Source organism: Equus przewalskii, unplaced genomic scaffold (genome assembly GCF_037783145.1).
Source record: "Equus przewalskii isolate Varuska unplaced genomic scaffold, EquPr2 ChrUn-12, whole genome shotgun sequence".
Classification (NCBI taxonomy): Eukaryota; Metazoa; Chordata; class Mammalia; order Perissodactyla; family Equidae; genus Equus; species Equus przewalskii.
Genome location: NW_027228749.1, coordinates 1,471,481 through 1,484,535, shown reverse-complemented (window position 1 = coordinate 1,484,535; position 13,055 = coordinate 1,471,481). Strand labels below are relative to the sequence as shown.

General features: G+C 39.7%; 1 protein-coding gene across 6 annotated transcripts in view; it reads left to right on the top strand.

Annotated features, from left to right (window-relative positions):
* The window catches only part of CHD1L (chromodomain helicase DNA binding protein 1 like), a 63,066-nt gene extending 52,724 nt beyond the window's left edge, over positions 1 to 10,342 (top strand). For all 6 annotated transcript variants that reach the window (XR_011536679.1, XR_011536678.1, XM_008540210.2 and 3 more), the window contains 4 exons: positions 4,205 to 4,275; positions 6,265 to 6,379; positions 7,140 to 7,248; positions 8,173 to 10,342. Coding sequence is in view for 4 of the 6 variants with exons in the window: in XM_008540210.2 (XP_008538432.1) it covers positions 4,205 to 4,275; positions 6,265 to 6,379; positions 7,140 to 7,248; positions 8,173 to 8,233 (356 nt within the window). In the remaining 2 variants the exon portion in view is untranslated. The remainder of the gene's footprint in view (positions 1 to 4,204; positions 4,276 to 6,264; positions 6,380 to 7,139; positions 7,249 to 8,172) is intronic.
* The last annotated feature ends 2,713 nt before the right edge of the window (positions 10,343 to 13,055 follow it).

The following is a 13,055-nucleotide window of genomic DNA, read 5'->3' as shown; positions in this document are numbered from 1 at the left end:
AATGAAAATGAAATACAACATACCAAAACTTAAGGGATGCTGCAAAAGCAGATCTGAGAGGGGGGTTTATAGTGATAAATGCATATAAGAAATTAGAAAGTTCTCAAACAATGTAACTTTACAACTCAAGGAACTAGAAAAAGGAGCAAATTAAGCGCAAAGTTAGCAGAAGGAAGAAGGAAATAAATACCAGAGCTGAGATAAATGATATAGAGATCAGAAAAACAGAAAAAGATCAGTGAAACTAAGAGCTAGTTTTAAAAAAAAAAGAAAGAAATTGACAAACCTTTAGCAAGAGTAAGAAAAAAGAGGACTCAAAATCAGAAATGAAATAGGAGAAATTAAACTGACACTACAAAAATACATAGGCTCATGAGAGACCATTATGAACAATTATACATCAACAGATTACATAACCTAGAAGAAATGGATAAATTTGTAGAGTCATACAACCTACCAAGACTGAACCAGGAAGAAACAAGGTCTGAACAAACCAGTAATGAGTAAGGAGATTGATTCAGTAATTAAAAACCTCCCAACACAGAAAAACTCAGGACTAGATAGCTTCATGGGCAAATTCTACCAAACATTTAAAGAATTAATACTAATCCTTCTCAAATTCTTCCCAAAACATTGAGGAGGAGGGAACACTTCGAAACTCTTTCTATAAGACCAGTATTACCCTGATACTAAAGCCAGATAAGAACACTACAAGAAGGCTGTAGACCAATATTCCTGATGAACATAGATGCAAAAAGTCTCAAACATATTAGCAAACCGAATTCAAGAACTCATTAAAGAGATTACACACCATGACCAAGTGAGAGTTCTCCTTGGGATGCAGGGATTGTTCAACATACGCAGATCAACAAAGGTTTTGCACCCCATTAATAGAATGAAAGATAAAAATCACATGATTCTCTTAATAGAGGCAGAAAAAGCATTTAACAGAATACTGGTAATAAAAACCCTCAACAGAATAGGTATATGAAGAACATACTTCAGCATAATAAAGTCCTTATATGATACCCACAGCTCACATTATATTCAATACAGAAAAATTGGAAGCTTTTCCTCTAAGATCAGGAACAAGACAAAGGTGCCCACTCTCACCACTCTCATTCAACATAGTGCTGGAAGTTCAAACTACAACAATCAGGCAAGACAAAGAAATTAAAGGGCATTCAAATCAGAAAGGAGAAGAAGGGAAAATTGTCATTATTTGCGGTTGATATGATCTTATAGAAAAATCCCAAAATTTCAACTAAAAACCTGTTGGATCTAATCAATGAATTCAGTAAAGTTGTAGGATATAAAATCATTACACAGGAATCAGTTGCTTTTCTATACACTAACAATGAAATATCTGAAAAAGAAACAAAACTATCCCATTCACAATAACATCAGATACAACAAAATACCCAGAAATAAGTTCAGTCAAGGAGATGAAAGATCTAGACAATGAAAACTGCAAAACTTTGTTGAAAAAAAATCAAAGAAAACACAATTTGAAGGACATCCCATGTTCATGGATCAGAAGAGTTAATATTGTTAAAATGTCCATATTACCCAAAGCCATCAATGGATTCAATGTGATCCCTATCAAAATTCCAATGGCATTTTTCAGAGAAATAGAAAAAACAATCCTGAAATGTATACAGAATCACAATAGACCCCAAATAATCAAAGCAGTCATGAAAAAGAAGAGAAAAGCCAGAGGCATCACACTTCCTGATTTTAAACTGTGCTCCAAAGCTATAGTAATTAAAACAGTATGGTACTGGCTAAATATAGACACATAGACCAATGGAACCGAATAGAAAGCCAAGAATTAAACTGCATACACTGACAACTAGTATTTGATAAGGAGCTAAGAACATCCAATGGTGAAAGAATAGTCTCTTCAGCAAATGTGTTGGGAAAACTGGATAACTGCATGCAGAAAAATGAAATTGGACTCCTATTTTATACTACACATAAAAATTAACTCAAAATGGATCAAAGAGTTAAACTAAGAGCTGATACCATAGAACTCCTAGAAAATATAGGGAAGAAGCTCATCGATATTGGTCTTGGCAGTGATTTTTTGGATATGAAACCAAAAGCACAAACAACAAAGGAAAAAGCAACAAGTGGGACTACATCAAGATTAAAAGCTTCTGCACTGCAAAAGAAACAACAAAATCAAAAGGCAACCTACAGAATGGGAAAGAATATTTGCAAACCATATATTGGATAAGGGGTTAATATACTACATTTGAAAAGAACTGAGACAACTCAATAAGAAAAAACCCCCCACAATCTGATCTTTTTAACAATCTGATTAAAGAATGAACAAGGGAACTGAATAGACATTTTTCCAAAGAAGACATACAAATGGCCAACTGGTACATGAAAAGATGCTTAACGTCACTAATAATCAGGGAAATAGAACTCAAAACCACAATGAGATATCACCTCCCACCTGTTAGAATGGCTATCATCAAGAAGACAAGAGCTAACAAGTGTTGGCAAGGATGTGGAGAAAAGGGAACCCTTGTACACTGTTGGTGGGATTGTAAACTTGTTCAGCATACTATGGAGAACAATATGGATGATCCTCAAAAAGTTGAAAATAGAACTACCATATGATCCAGCAATACTGCTTCTGGATATATATCTAAAGGAAATGAAATCAGGTTATCAAAGAGATATATGTACTCCCATGTTGATTTCAGCATTTCGCAATAGCCAAAATATGAAAACAACCTAAGTGTCTGTCAACAGATGAATGGATAAAGACAATGTGGTATGTATACACAATGGAATACTATTTAGCCATGAGAGAAAAGGAAATTCTACTGTTTGTGACAACATGAATGTACCTTGAGGACATTTTGCTAAGTGAGATAAGTCAGACGGGGAAACACAGATGCTGTGTGATATCCCTTATATGTGGAATCTGAAAAAACCAAACTCGAAAAAACAGAGTGGAATGGTGGTTACTGGGCCTGAGGGGTGGGGGAATGGGGGAGATATTTAAGGGTACATGCAACTTGCAACTATCTACTTGGAACTAGTAGATAAACGAATCTTGGAGATCTAATACACAGTACAAGAACCACAGACAAGAAAACTTGTATCATAAACCTTAAAGTTGCTAAGAGACTAGATCTTAATTGTTCCCACCACTGGAAAAAATGATAATTAACATGACATGATTGAGATGTTAGCTAGTGCTATAGTGGCAATCATATTGCAATATAAATGTGTCAAATCAATGTGCTGTATGCCTTAAACTTACACAATGCTGTCAATTATATCTTAATAAAGAAAAAACAAGAACAGATGTTGGTAAGGATGTGGAGAAATTGGAACACTTGTACACTGACAGTGGGACTGTCAAATGGTGTTGCTACTGTGGAAAACAATATGGCGTTTCCTCAAAAAATTAAAATAAAATTACTATATGATCCAGCAATCCCACTTATGGGTATATACCCAAAAGAATTGAAAGCAGGAACTCGAGCAGATGTTTGTACACCCATGTTCATGTCAGCATTATGCACAATGGCCAAAAGGTGGAAGCAAGTGTCCATTGATGAATGAATGGATAAACAAAATGTAGTATAAATATATAAATATAATAGAATTTTATTCAGCCTTACAAAGGAAGAAAATTCTAATACATGCTACAACGTGGAGGAACCTTGAGGACACTATGCTAAGTGAAATAAGCCAATCACAAAAGGACAAGTACTGTATGATTGCACCTATATGAAGTAACTACAATAGTCAAATTCATAGAGACAGAAGGTAGAATGGTAGTTGTAGCAGGAATGGGGAGATATTGTTTAATGGTTATAGAGTTTCAGTTTTGCAAGATGAAAAGAGTTGTGGAGATCAATTACACAATAGTGTGAATGTACTTAAGACTACTGAACTGTACACTAAAAACAGTTAAGATAGTAAATTTGATGTTACATGTATTTTACAACAATTAAACATTTAAAAATAAAAATTGAGCAAAAAAAAAAATTGAGTGCATCAAGTCACTGGCTAAGGCAGCGACTGAGGCCAGGAAAGTGAGGAAAGGTGGGTTTGAAACCCAAGTGGATATGGAAAAGGCAAGGTGTAAGGAGGACCCAGAGTAGTCCCTGTTGAGGGATCTCAGTCCATAGTAAACTTGATGTTCTTTCTGTTGCTCCTTTTTACTTTACCTTAGATTTGAGTTTGGGAGGTGTCCTCTTATTTCCTGTTGATGATAAAGAGTCAAGAAACAAAGGGCAAGATTTGGTAAGTAAAAAAACCACAACTCTTATTAGAACTAAAGGTTGGCTCATATTAACCTCCTCTTGAAACCTCTCTGCTCCCTCTGGCCTAACAGTGTATTAGTTTGCTGGGGCTGCCATAACAAGATACCACAGACTGGGTGGTTTAAAAAACAAATTTATGGGGGCTGGCCCAGTGGCATAGTGGTTAAGTTCACACACTCCACTTCAGCAGCCCGGGGTTCATCGGTTCAAATCCTGGGCGCTGACCTGCACACCGCTCATCAAGCCATGCTGTGGCAGTGTCCCACATACAAAAAAAGAGAAGGATTGGCACAGATGTTAGCTTGGGGCCTCTCTTCCTGAAGCAAAAAGAGGAAGATTGGCTACAGATGTTAGCTCAGGGCCAATCTTCCTCACACACACAAAACAAATTATTTTCTCACAGTTCTGGGGGCTACACATCCAAGATTAAGGTGCCAGCAGGGTTGGTTTCCTCTGAGGCCTCTCTCCTTGGCTCATAGATAGTCGCCTTCTCTCTCTGTCCTCACGTGGTCTTTCCTCTGTGCGCATGCATCCCTGGTATCTCTCTGAGTGTCCACATTTCTTCTTATAATGACACCAGTCACATTGGGTTAGGCCCCACCCTAATGGCCGCATTTTAAAATAATCGCTTCTTTAAAGGCCCTACCTCCAGTCACATTCTGAACTAATAGGGGTTAGGGCTTCAACATACGAATTTTGGGGGGCACAGTTCAGCCCATAATAAGCAGGTTGGGCCTCGTCTCCACTGCAGCAGCCAATCTGCCCCCCACCCCCAACCCCATGCCTCAGTCCATCACACCTCCTGGAGTGCTGTCCTCTACTTGCTTGTTCCCCCTGCACTGACCTAGACGGCAGGCTCCTCCCGAGTGCTCAGACTCATTTCTTTTATCCTCAATACTTCATGCGGTACTGGCTCATAGGAAATACTCAGTAAACATTTACTGAATGAATAAGAGAGCATGACAAAATGCTAAGGATTTTATCATTTATTACATGAAAAGTTCTATGAAAGATCATGTTTTCTAGCCAACCATAAGCAGAGGAGAGGAACCAATTCATATTTCCTCTGCCTGCATTACAACTCTCCTTTTGCATCTTAAGTGTCTCCCACTTGCCTGTCATTTGGAATTCCTCTGAGATGGTTTATTTACCACACCTACATAGCTTTCTCCAAGGCCTGAATTCATATTCAAATTTCAAGCCAAATCTTATTGACTTAGAAAAGAAGAAATTTAGAAACCCTGCTGAAAGAGAGCATGTCGTCTTGAGGTTAGTGGCCCGCATGGCTAACAACAGAGTGGTTCCTGCTTGTTCATTCATTGAGTCATTTCTCAAATGCTAAAAAAAGAGAATGACACAGTGGTTATGCATAAGCAGCTCTGAATCCAGTGACTCTAGTGTTGATGGTGAGTAAACACCATGACTGTGATGTGACTAATGATGTCAGCCTCAGATGTTCCCTTGCCACACTCTCCAGCTCCACCCCACTTAGGTTAGGGCAGAGGGCTGGTTATTTGGCGTTTTGTCCTCACAGGATTTGTTTGAACAGAGGTCGAATGACTGCTTATCCTGGGGGTTGTGGTGCTGACTTGAGCGTCAGCTAGTGGGCTGGAGAGCAAGGACCTCTAATGTTCTTTGTGCTCCTAAGATTCTGAAACATTCTTTGCCCTCTAGAACATTTAGAAAGGATAGCATGTTTCGGACTCAAGTTTTAATGCATCTTCAAAAGAGGAAGAAAACCTTATATAAAGAAACCACCAAATAAAACAGTTATGATGGGGTGAGAAGTCAGATTGGGCAGAACATGGCTGTTACAGCAGAGCATTCAAAAGAGATGGAGCTAAGCCTGAGTGACCCATAAAGGGCTGTGCCCGTCGGGGGACTGCCTGCACCACTCCATGGGCTGGTCACTTAGGTGACAGTGTAGCCATCTCATGTCATGTCGACTGTTTAATGACTGTTCTCCTAGTTGGCCTTGATTGTGGCTCAGCATCGTGATCACTTCAACGTCCTGTCTGGCATTAAGATGGCAGCCCTAGAAGAAGGCCTGAAGAAGATATTTTTAGCAGCAAAGAAAAAGAAAGGTAAGCTCTTCCATTTGTGCTCAGAAGTAAATGAATTTCTGTTTCCAATACGTGATGTGATTTTTAAAGGGAAGTGAGAAATGTCAAGATCCCATTTGATATACACGGTAAAAGTGAGCCCTTGTATGAGACCACAGATGGAACCACCTCATCCTCCTGTATCTGTAAAGCCCTTTTTCCTTTCCAGATCACTTCTGCATCTATTATCTCTGGGGACCATCTGCACCCACTAGGGTATTTGTATCATGATTTTACAGAGGAGGAAGCAGAGGACCAGAAAGAGAGTACACTGGTCTCGTACAGTTGGGAATTACTGTTTATCATATCCCTTCTCGGAGAGTCACAGTCCACATTAGCAGACAGTTCTCTGCCAAAAACCAGAGTTGAGTTTTGTTTCCAAAGGTGTGTCTCAGAGTTTGTTGAACTGATTGACTTGTTAAAAGAATCTTTGCTTATTTTAATTACATCTCAACCATCGATCGTATTCTATTTCCATTGTACCTGTTTATTTCCAGAGCCTATAGATCCTTGTGTTTGGTAGAATTATTTAAGTTTTCCCTGTTAGAATCCCTCCCCAGAATATTTTTGACGTAATCGTATGCTTTGAGTGGGATACTCCATGATCGTATACATTTTGTCCGTTGAAAACCATAAAGTGACTCAGAGAATATAGATTATTTTCTCCTATGCATGTATTATACCGAATCAATTTTTGATAAATGAAGGCATCATGATGTATTCTTTTTTTTTTTTTTAACAGCAAGTGTCCATCTTCCACGCATTGGACACGCCACGAAAGATTTTAACTGGTATGGTACTGAGCGACTTATTCGGAAACACTTGGCTGCAAAAGGCATCCCAACTTACATGTATCCTTTTGTTATCCTAATGGTGGGCCCTCCCAGCCCGAAAGGAAAGATGTCTTGCATTTTCTGGTGTCACTATTTAGTTCAAGGCCAAGTCCTCTTCTGCCACATTTTCACTCTGCCCCTCTTCAATGAGACAAAAACTAAGAAGCACTTTCTAACTTGTATATCCAAGGAGATAAATAGACCCAAGCATTTCTGGGTGCCAACAGCTAGATTAAAAGACATATGAAGGGGGGAATTAATTGAATAATTGTCATTTGATAACATACTGAATCTTTTTACAGCACTTCTCTAGAGATCCTTCAGGCCTCTGGACCAAGTCCTAATTCAAAGGGCTTCGCTCTGTTCACTAAAATAAATAATTAACCAAACTAACAAGTAAACTATTTTATATCTGAACCTTTCTGAATGTATTCTTAAAGAGCAGTGTGAAATTCATTTTGTCCATTAGGGTTTAATTTAGTTTTGCTAGACTAATATTTTCTTCTAATGACCTCCTTGCTGTAGAAGTTAGCATTGTTTGAACTGTTACACTGAAACCAAAATCACTAGAAGAAGCTGAATTGACCCCCAAATGCTATAATCATACAGAAATTCCCATCTTTTTACTTTAGATACTTATTGAAATTCATTCATTCAGTGGTGGTTTGCAAGACATTTTAATCACTGTAAGAACTTAGCAGAGAAGTCATTATTTTATATGCTTGCACAATTCAAGCAGTTTCAAAAGAGTTGTAGTACATCAGATAACAGTAGCAATAATAATTGCTAGCAATACTGGAAGGATTTGTGATATGGTGACAGGGAATTAAGGCATGCTATTTCTGGAGTGGTTATTTCACTTATTGCTAAACCAGAGAACTAGTAGTTTTAGGAAAGCTGATTTTAAAGTGATGACATATAATCCTTGACCGTCCTTATCAGATATTACTTTCCTAGAAGCAAGGCTGCTGTTTTTCCTTCACAGTCCTCACATTCCTCCTAAGGACAGCTGGTGCCTTTGCAGTCGGTCCAGCATCGGCTTCAGCCTTCAGCAAGCAGCTAAGAAGAGACTTGCTCAGAGCCACTGTAATAGAGTATTTCAGAAAGGTCTCAGGATCGGGTGGACCTCTAAGATGCCGTTTTTTGAATTCTCATTTTGTTCTCCTGGATGTGTTACTCTGATTTGGTACCTGTAATACAGGGACGTACAACTTATTCAGGGAAGTCTTTTGGCAGCTTGCCAGGGTCCCAGTTTGCATAGCTATTTGCATAATAATTTTTCTATCTCTAATGGTTTCATTGCTTTCTTTCCTGCCTATCAGACTGATTTCTTTGGAGAGGGGAAGGCTATATAGATTAAGAAGAAATGAAAGGTAACAGGAGACCAGGGTGGCTCTGGGAGAAGGAAGCACCTTCGGCCAATTCATGCCTTGAAAAGACAGTGCTCTGAGGGGCAGAGGCTGAGAAGTGAAAGTCCTCATCCAGACAACTGGAGCCTGTCCTGCCGTTCTTTTTGCACTGCTCAGCATCAAGATCTAGAAGAACACACATTGGCCTAGAGGGCTGTCAGATGTGACTTTAGAGAAACCAGATCTCCTTTCCCCTTCCCGCCCAGTACAGTTTGGCTGCAAGAAATTAGGCAATCGTGGAAATAGCACGAAGCTGACAGAGAATGTCAGATTGGGGAGGGCAGTGGGCTGAGGACCTCCAGAGAAGGAGTCATGGGGGGAGACACTATGTAAGCTGTGGCTTTTCACCCTTTTGTACGTGAAGTTTCAGTCTTGGCCAACCATCCTCAACCAGCCTGATTTCTGCTGCTTTGAGGCCCTCCACACCTGGAGTGCTTTGGAGGCCTCTTCAGAAGCCTCAGCCCTAGGCCATTGATTCAGGGAACTTGACTACTTACTGGTGGACTCAGAGCCCAGACCATGACCTTCTAAGGAAGGCGGTACCTTTAGCACCTGGATTGTACTGTTCTGTTTGACTCCCTCCCCAGCACCTCACCCTTCAACAATTTAGCATCTGTGTTGAAACACTGTTAGACCCTAAAGTCATGATTCCTTAATTTTTTCCCCTAAGACTTCTTACTTTCATTTTTACTGGCTCCTATCTGCTACTCTTAGCACCAGGCCTCTATACATAGGTTATTATAATAACTTTAACCTCTTGATTAGCATCTTAAGTCTCTCCTACAACTAGAAGCAGAATTGGAACTCCAAAAAGGGAAAAGGTAGTGAAACCTAACGTAATGCACAGGTAAGTTGCCGTGCCTTCAAAAGCAGCCAAAGTCCAGAGAGGTGGGATATCAGCAAATGCCAAGAAGACTTGGTTGTCCAAAGCTGCGTACCCTCCTGAAAAGCCGTACTCACTTCTGACAACAGGGAGCATAGGGCTTGCTGTGGGTGTTTCTGAACATCTGAGAGAAGCCTCAGAGCAGGGAACTCACTCCCAAGGGGAGCACAGCTGACTTTTTCAGGGGCTCGGTGTTTTTGAGGAGAGAAGGGCCTCTCTGTCCCCCGTGCTCCAGCCACATGGGCTTTCCTCTGAGTGGAGGCCCTGGGCCGTGAATCTGTTTCCTGGTCAGCTGAACAAAACAACCCAGAAGGAGATCAGAAAACTCACATAGCACATTCTCCCTTAAACGCAGGGTCACCTGTTGGTAACAGCCTCCCACTTTCCTTGTCTACCTCTCTTAGCTCTTCAGAGTCAAGAAACACTGCCCTACTGTATCTCTCTAGTCGTTCATATCTTTTATAATCCTGTCACCCTTCCCATTCAAGGACTGTCATTCTCTGGGAAAGAAGAATGAGAGAAGCTACCTATTCACTTTATCCCGAGGAGTTTTTGTTCTGTTACTTCCACAGCAGCCCTCCCCTCTGAGGAGGCTACAGTGGAGTCAAGAGGACAATACAAGATTTTATTCACTGATGAGCTTTTGTGAAGAAGTTTGTGCCCTAAACACCAATATAAAAACCCTGCTTATTGAGATAGTGAAGAACTTGTCTGTTGAAACTTATACATATATATATACACACACACACACACACACACACACACAATCTTACATGTTTTCTTGACTTTTAATAAACTTTACTTTGTAATATGGTTATAACTTGTTTAATTTTTTGTCCAGTCAATCTAAACTACATTCCATTAAGTTAATTAACCCTTTTCAAGGATAGCTTGAGTCAGCCATTTTAGAGCCCCAGACCATCTCTAGGCCATTGTGTGGCCTGTGTTTTGCTGTCTACTAACTGAATTATAAACTCACTCTAGCATTGCCTACCTTCCACTGTATTCTACCTTATTTCTCAAAGATATCCCACAGTTTCTCATTGGGCCTTTGCTCGTGCTGGTACCTCTCCCTGGACTGCCTTTCTCCTCTAAACCCCTTCTCCTACCTGCAACCCCCTATTATCCCCTATCAAATCTGGTCTTTTTTAAGAATCCAGAAAGACATAATCTCTGTGCTTTAACCATTAATGATAGTTGGCTTTATGGCACTTAATTTGTTGCACCTCCTATTATATTCATTGGTATATTTACTTAACCCTTGCCTAAATACTAAGGTTTTTAAGAAAGATTTCTCATTAATTTTTCATATCACACAGAGCAATTAGTAGATACTCAAATATTGAATTGAAATGGTATGAGAATAAATGGCTAGCAATTTGGGAAAAGTATTAGACTTCCTGCACATATCATAAACTCCAGATGGCTTAAGTACTTAAACATAAAACTTGAGAATATGAAAGGAAACTTGTCATTTTATAGTATCTGACTAGCAACTGCTCTTTGAAGCTTCTCCCAACTCTCAGTAAAATACCAATGGCATTAAGGTGAAGACTCACAACTGGACGGAAAATAGACAGCCAGCCAACCAAACACCAGAATGTGAGAGGAAATGACTAGTTATAAAGCAAAGTTGAACTGAGATTTCTTTTTAGAACAAAGACTCCTTAACAACCTAATACCTTCACCACCAGAAGATGAGCAACCAGTCCTCTATCCTTTCCTACCCTTATGTTAAAAAGCTCAACCCTCCCACATCTCTACCTTCTCAAGAGTGTTATTCTACTAACTACTGCTCATATCTTCAATTTTTTCCTTTAGATTAGAACGTTTCTGTTGACTTTTAGACAAGGTCATGTCTCTCCCATTAAAAATTCCTCATTCCCTCCCCTGTCACAGCCAAACCTCAAAAGAGTTGTCCATAATCACTGTTTTCATTTCTCCACCTCCCACTCTCTCTCTAAGCTACATCATTCTGACTTTCTGCACTATCACTTCATCAAGAGAGTCTGTCTTAAGAATACCAATATCCTCTAAGTCACTAAGTCCAGAGAACAGTTTTCAGTTCTCATCTTGACTTCTCAGCAGAGTTCAACACTGTTGACTGCTTCCCACTTCTTGAAACACTCTTGCCTTGGCTTCTGTGACAAGATACTCTTCTATGACAAAGTAATTTCCAGGAGCTTGTCTTCTATCATCTTTGCACAATTTTTTTTTCACAATCTTCTTTTTACCCAGTGTATTATTTTGCTAGGGCTACCATAATAAAAGACCACAGACTGGTTGGCTTAAAAAACAAAAATTTGTGGCCAGCCCCGTGATGCAGTGGTTAAGTTTGCACATTCTGCTTCAGCGGCCTGGGGTTCGCTGGTTCAGATCACGGGTGTGGACATACACACTGCTTATCAAGCCATGCTGTGGCAGGCGTCCCACATATAAAGTAGAAGAAGATGTTAGCTCAGGCCCAGCATTCCTCAGCAAAATGAGGAGGATTGGTAGCAGATGTTAGCTCAGGGCTAATCTTCCTCAAAAACAAAACAAAACAAATTTATTTTCTGCATCCATCAACTGTATGTTCCAAACAGTTTGGACTCAAAATAGTGAAGACATTCTAGATCCTGCCAAGGTGTCAAATTAACATGAGTTCCTTCCTCCAAAATCACTCTGGAGGAACTAAAAATGGAAGCTTGGAATCTAAGAAATAACTACATAAACATGAAAAACCCCAGGGGAGATGGAAAGTGTTTTGAACTGGAGTGTGGGATAATTGATGGCTGGTGTGGCTGTGGGAGGCTGTTCAAGAAAAGCTGTTCTAATCATGCCACCCTCCCCCGACCCTGACTTTCCCTTCGATCCATTATTGCCTGCCAGAAATTCAAGATAAGAACCCATATACCCACAGGGTAAAATCGGGGCAGGGCAAAACCTCTTGGGGCCAACACACTGGGAACAACCAGCCTCAAGCATCTACTCCTCTACCCCTTCCCTTTCAAATCCTTAGGGCTGGTAGATGACAATCTAGGGAGTGCCCCTCTCCCCAGTACTATTTTTCCATTTGAGAGTTCAAAGGTGAAGCTCAGATCTAAGGAATTGGTAGGTCGAGTAGTTAAAAAAAAATAAAGATGACAGTAGATCTGCGGACCCTGAGGTTCTCTGCCCTAGGGGTCCTCCTCTTCCTCTGTTCTGAAGCTTACCAGAGCCAAGTATATGAACATCTGGACTGAGATCTGGACATCAGTCCTTTTCCAATGCACATTAACAGCATAGTCAAACATCCCCAGGGGAATATAGCTCATAACGAGACACCTGAGGATTAAAACTTCCTCAATAGAAAAAGTTAACAACAACAAAAAAAACAGATATATTAGAACAGAAAAACTAAGAATTTACAGTAAGTAAAATAAACACACTAAAAGACCTAAGGGAAAATATTAGCAATGTGAAGTTGAAATTATATTAAAAAAGAACCAAATGGAAATATTAGTTATGAAAAACAGGTGAAAAAAAACTTCAAGAGATGGAATAAATATTAG